The sequence below is a fragment of the Aptenodytes forsteri genome, unplaced genomic scaffold, assembly GCF_000699145.1.
Source record: "Aptenodytes forsteri isolate BGI_AS27 unplaced genomic scaffold, ASM69914v1 Scaffold518, whole genome shotgun sequence".
NCBI lineage: Eukaryota > Metazoa > Chordata > Aves > Sphenisciformes > Spheniscidae > Aptenodytes > Aptenodytes forsteri.
In genome coordinates, this window is record NW_008795773.1 from 137473 (window position 1) to 143899 (window position 6427).

The following is a 6427-nucleotide window of genomic DNA, read 5'->3' on the forward strand; positions in this document are numbered from 1 at the left end:
ACTCATCTCCCCTGCCACCCCCTCCCTTTTTTTTTTAATCACAAAGCAGGCATCTGCTTTGCAGCTTCCAATTTAGAAGCAAGTGTCTGGCTGGTAGAGGGACATTCACATGATGTTTTGAACATGGACAGAAAGGTAGTGAAGAGCCACAGTTTTTGGTCACAGCAATAGCTGGGATTTGGGGGATCAGGTCAGGGGAATAACAGTCCAACATCACGGCAAACAGCACTAAGGCAGAGGACGCTGAATGCCTGACAGGAGAAGAGTCAGGATAAAGTACGATGCACTAGGCAGTACATAGAGGACATGCCTTCCACAGTGTAGTTCTCTGTGACCTGACTTCTGCATGCTCCACGATTCAGTTCCTACTACACTCACCTTCCTGCCCTGACGATCTTTCCAGGAGATCCAGCGCTCTCCATTGCGGCTATAGTCAATTCGGTAAGCACGGGCAAATTCTTTGCCTGTGGCACGGGCATGCCGTCCCTGAGTCCCAATCAAGGTGACGAAAAAGAGCTTGTGCAGGTCAATTTGAAGGAACTGTACATCTTCTGGTTGCAACAAGCCAGCCGGGCACCAAGCTCCATCCCCCTCTTCCCTTTGTAACCTGAGGGGAAAACCACACACATTAAAAAATGTCACTTCCAAGGATCCAGCCTTCCCAGTAACTGAGGAAACACCTTGAAACTTTGAAAATTGGGAGAAAGAAACCAAATCAGCAAGTGAGACTTGACAGCTGGCTACCAAATACCTCTCCCCTTTGGGGTGATGGTCAATTGAGCCTTATCAGAGTCCTGTAGCCGGTTTTGCCCTGTTCAGAACAACTCCCTCAGTTTCGGATATCTTTCATTAACTGTTAGAAGTAATTTCTTTCCCAGACACATACTTTCATGTTGATCAGAAACAACTATGCTACTCAGTAGGTAATTGCATACTGCATGCTTTTTAGCACCTTGCTGGTAAAGTGCATACTCACTTCTAAACCATACAGTAAGGCCTGGACCTCTGCTTGACCACCTCCTACAGCTCTAACAAGCACAAAGAGGAGCTATGTTAAAAATACATTTTAGAAAGAAAAGCTTTGCCCATCTACAAATTATTCTGGGTCATCTCAACACATCTTTCACCCTTCCTTCATTCAGCAGGGTTGCTTGTGTAGGACACTGCTAGGTGTATGATGTGAAGGTCTCTGCTTCAAAGTTGAACATTCTGGTACCAGCTGCAAAGATTAAGGCTTTAATCCTTGGAGATTGCATGCCGAGCAGAGTGCTGTAGCAATCAGCAGGTGGAGCCACTAAAGGAAACGCTGCCTTACCTAGGCTTCTGCAGGCTCAGCTGTCCAAGCCACAAGGTGGTGAGAGTTTTAAATGTGAAAAATTTATGCAGACACAAAAAGACCATGTGGGCTTTTTAGCAACAGGGATTTCTTAGCAAACAGCAAGCTCCTGAAGTGCCCTTGTCTTTCGGACAGCTATCCCGTCTCTAACTGATGGGATCAGCGAGTGCCAACCCCTGTGCATCAAGGAAGGCAGTACCCAGAAGGAGACGCTGAAGGTCAAGGCACAGGCTAGAGAAGATTTTTGTCTCAGGTTGATCAGCTGTTTGTGCAAGACTTTCTTACAGTGAAGTGGCAAGTAAAAGAAGTTATAAGAAAGGCAGGAAGGGTGACTGTGAAACAACAGGGACAGACATCTGCATAGGACAACTACGACCCCTAACAAAATGAAGTCAGCTAGAGGGTGCCTTCATGTCTTCACCCTGTGGACATCCAGCTGCCCTGGCAAAGAGATGATGGTAACAGATGGTAAGTGATGCCTGAAGTATTTGCAGAACTGGAAACAAGCCATACCCCGGAGAACAAAGTAAGTCTCCCAGCTTTCAGACCCACAGGCTTGTTCAAACTCCGTTAAAAACAAACACCACTTAGCATCTTTGCTCTACCACAGACTAAGAAAAAAAAAATAATCAAGCACTAGGAGACTTTTACAATTTTGGACTGCCCAAATTCATCATAAAAATATAAGTATCATAGTTAATCTGAAATTCATATCTGACTTGCACCAAAACTGTAGGAATGTTTGGTATCATTATTATAAACAATTCTAAGGAAACTTACACTTCTAACTATTTTGCAAATCAGTTAGTAGCTTTAAGAGAAATGAAATAACAAAAAAAAAAAATGAAAAGCCAAGCTTCTGAGAAAGACTGTAGTACTGCTTGCCATTGAAAGAAAATCCTTTAGCTGCTTTTTAACAATTCCTTAACTCTGCAGTTTCCAGGTTTTTGAATAAAAGTGGACACAGCCCATTTCCTCAATATGATGCTGTTGAAAAGTTCACCCTTGTAAATGATTTCCTATGATTTAGTTCAAAGTATCCTACAAGAATCTCAGGGGCACTGTCCCTAGCTAACTTGTAAGTCATGAATCCATTAGAGATTTATTCACAGAACTATACGAAGACCAGGGTCGGAAGCAACCTCTGGAAGTCTCTAGCCCAATCTCCTGCTCACAGCAGGGCTAACTCCAAAACTACATCATGTTGCTCAAGGACTCGTACAGCCACGTCCTGAAAATCTCCAAACACTGAGACATCACCACTTCTCTGGGTACCTGTCTGAGAGCTCCACCACTTCATTCTCATGGGGAAGGATTTTTTTTTTCTTAATATTGATTCAGAATTTCCTGTATTACAGCTTGTGACCATAACCACTGCCTTTTGCTCTTTCACTATGCACTAATTAGATATAATATGTAAGCAGTGAACAAGCTAAGCAAACTTAAGGTTGCTTTAGGGGTGTGGGAACTTCTTCCTCAATCACATGCTAGATATCTAGAAGAAAAAAAGGATTACTTTTTTTGCCAGAGATTAACCTACCGTGCATACTGGGGTCCTGTGGAATCATACCACTGGCTGGAAGCAGTGATGTCTTCATCCCGTATTGTCCCTTCATGCATACCCAAAGGGTAACGGCATATAGCTGAAAACAGGAACAAAAGCAAGTAAAAAAAAAAAGTCAGTACCAATTCTTTCTAAATCACCAGGCAGGTTTAATTAAAAGGCTATCAATACCTGGGGAATAAACATGGTAATGATAAAATAGAGAATACAAATAAAGAGGATGAAATAATTACCATAAACTGAAATAAGTAATGAAATACACTCTGAGTTAGTATCATCCAGCAGAGTCCGGGCAAGACAAAAAACTTTACAAAGAAACATTTTAAGAACATGAAAGCCAAAATCATACTAGTGTTAATGGTTGCAGGGACCTATTTTACAATGAAAAATTATTTATCAATAATGATGTGACACAAAAAGGAAGAATTTGTTAAATATTTTTCTTCTTCTTCTGGAATAAACTGGATGCTTGACTTGCATTCAATTAAGAACAATTATTATTATTTTCACCAGTCCAGTAACAAGTGAGAAGTTAAACAGCTTCTATTACAGATGACTAGACCAGCTTATGGAAACATCTGCTCTGTCATGTCACCACAGGTTAGAGCTTACATTTGAGCCCAAGCCCCTGACCATCCACACTGCCCCATCCTGTTCCCTGCCTTGAGCCTCAAGTGGAGCAAGCATTTCTCTCCAGGCATGAGAAGACTCTCAAACTTGGTGCCTCCAGGGAGTACAGACACAACTGGCTCAAGCCATGGAGCTCTACAAGCTCAATACACCAAAGATAGTGCTGATGTAGCTTACAGATCCAAGCTGGCCAAGCTCTCTCCCCTGACACAAGCCTTTAAACACATGTTGGAATATTAGACATGTTTCAGAAAACTCAAAGTCTTAATGTATCCATTAAGGCTCAGTATTCAAAACAGGCAAGCAAGATATTTTTGTCAGACTGACATCAACAACAGATTAAAAAATAAGTTATAAGCGATTAAATCATGAAACAATTAAAAGACAAAAACATAGTCAATGGCAAGTCCCAGAAAAAAAGGAAATGGACTTTCCTATAGACTTTTGGTCTTTGTCCTCTGAGCTCACAGCAGCCCCATCACAACAGCCCCAGCTCCTCCCCTGTCCGCAGTGACACAGGCAAGTGCCAGCACATGCTCCAGTCACTCCAGAGCGGCATGCATGTCGGCTGGCATCCTCACTGCTACGCTGCCTGCTGCCATATCAGCAGTTCTGCCTGCCTTTCCCTCAGCAAGTGCACTGCCTCGGGCGTCTTCCTCATTTCTGTATCTCAGGACTGCTACCCTTGTACCAAACCTGGATAAAGCTGTTCACCAGGTTTGGAAGCTACAAGAAAAGACAGAGGCATGAAACCCACCTTGTTGTTACCACCATAGAGAATAAACAACCACAGGCCAAATAACTACCTGACAGATTTCAAGGTGGAAATGTTTGCAAACAGAGGTTGTTTCAATAGGGTTTGGCTGCAGCTGTTGTCAGGCACAGTATCAATGAATGTGTGATGTTCTATATATTCCTAAATAATCTTGTAAAGGAGATGGGTGGTGAGGTGACAATGTTTGCTGATGATACCAGATTATTTAATATCGAAAAAAGCAAATTATGGGAATACATACAAAACAAACTAGAAAACACCATTACACCACTGTATGTATTCATGGTCAGATGCCAGTCAGATACGGAATAGAGCTCTTACTCCTTCATTCTCCCATCAAAAGGCAGAGAAGGCGACACAGATGATACAAAAGGAAAGATCAGCAGCCTCATCATTACAAAAGAGATTACTGAATGAAGTACAACAAAGATCATTTATACCCTGAACAATTACTCACCGTCTCTCAAAATACCAGAAGCAGGAGGCATCAAAAGATCAGGTAGCAGAGTTCAAAAACAACATATGCATCCTTAATCTATTAAACACTCTGAATGCCAAAGGTTCACATGGGTTCAAAAATCAGCTAGACAAACTCACAGCTACCACAGGCAAATACACAAGTGCTAGCTCAGAAAGCTCCTAAGCAGCAGACTGCAGTGAGCCGAGAGCAAACCTGGGGTAAAGCACTGCTGTGTGCTTGCCCATCTACGCGCTCTTCCAGAACCAGCAGGGATGGAACCCTGCTGGAGTCAGGACACCAAGCTGGATGGGCCTCTGGTCTCACCCAGAACATTCATTCATACGTCTGAGGTTTCTTAACAGTAAACAGATTCTTCTGTTTACAGAAGAATTCACTGGGAGGCAGCTGGTGTCTGGCTGGGATCAGGCATGATGATTGTGGTTGCTGAAAGCCAACCGAGGGCTCTAACCCTGCTCTGATACTGAACAGTAAGTTTAATAAACCAAACTAGCCTCGCCTGTCTTCACTCTTACCTGTCCCACCACAGACCAGTACAATCTGATCTATTGCTGGAAAGCTAGATGTTGCTGAACTATGGGTAAATATCTGAAGATTTTCTAAAAGGGTTGAGTCGTCATCTGAAAGCAGAAAGTGGTTTTGTGTTTCTGCAGCAGGAGTCCTGTCTGGTCATACCTTCTTTAAAAGGTCAAGTGCACACCCTACAGCAATGCCAGACAGAGCTAGCTAGTTGGGAAAGACTCCTGGGGACCGACTGCAATCCTGAACAAAACTCATTCACTCACAAACCCAGGGCTGGCAGATGGAAGCCAGAGTTGCCCCGGCATCAAGGGATGCACTCTGCAGGTGGCTGTGGCTCTCACCAAAACAAGCAGCATGAGGCTCTCACCAAAATGCACATCCTATCAAGCAAAGCCATCCTTGGGTTCTGATTAGGTGCCACCAGGACTCCTGCTCAGGTATTTTTTACTACGCACTCAGGGACACACTCACGTGCCATGCAGACAGGACACATGGAGGCTCAGAAAAATGTCACATCCCACCTCTGTTAGCGAGGCCAAACAACTGATGCTGGGCAAAAGGACTGCATAGGATCCTTCCTACACAGGTCTGAAACCATCCACAAAGCAGCCCCTTTGGTTTAGAAGGCAATGCAGGAGGTGCTCCAGACCACTCCTGGAGCAGATCAGGAGGTCAAGATAATCAATAGAGCCTGCAGGTATCACAACCAAGGAGCATCAGCTGGGCTATGGGTGTGCTGGAGTCTGGGTGGGAACAACAGGGCATGGACCTTTGGGACAGAGAGGCAGCTGAGCAGCTGCAGGAGCTGAGAACGCAAAGCTGCTTGAGGAAGTCACAGGCAGAACTGAGAAGCGTGAGCAAAGCTACATGCTTATTTCTTGGTGGAAAAGATTACTGCAGGAGCATGGGACCACAGCCCTGTGGTCACAGCCCACCCCACCTCCCAGGATCCTGTGGTGGGGGAAGCTATTCCTGCACCTTGGGGTGTGCTAACTTCCGTACTTACCACCACCAAAAGGGATCTACGTGTGACTGACCCTCTAGCTGCCGTCTTCCCTCTTCTTCCACTAGTTTTAACCATCAGAACCAGACTGCAACCCCAGTTCAAAGTTGGGCGGGGGG

At 44.3% G+C, this 6427-nt stretch overlaps 1 protein-coding gene across 1 annotated transcript in view; it reads right to left on the minus strand.

The window, feature by feature from the left end:
• LOC103902544 (discoidin domain-containing receptor 2) overlaps positions 1-6427 on the minus strand; it is a 46507-nt gene that overhangs the window by 26682 nt on the left and 13398 nt on the right. Inside the window, exons 3-4 of the mRNA XM_009283604.1 lie at positions 2877-2979; positions 379-607 (exon numbers count right to left, since the gene is read on the minus strand). Of these exons, the coding sequence (XP_009281879.1) occupies positions 379-607; positions 2877-2979 (332 nt within the window). The remainder of the gene's footprint in view (positions 1-378; positions 608-2876; positions 2980-6427) is intronic.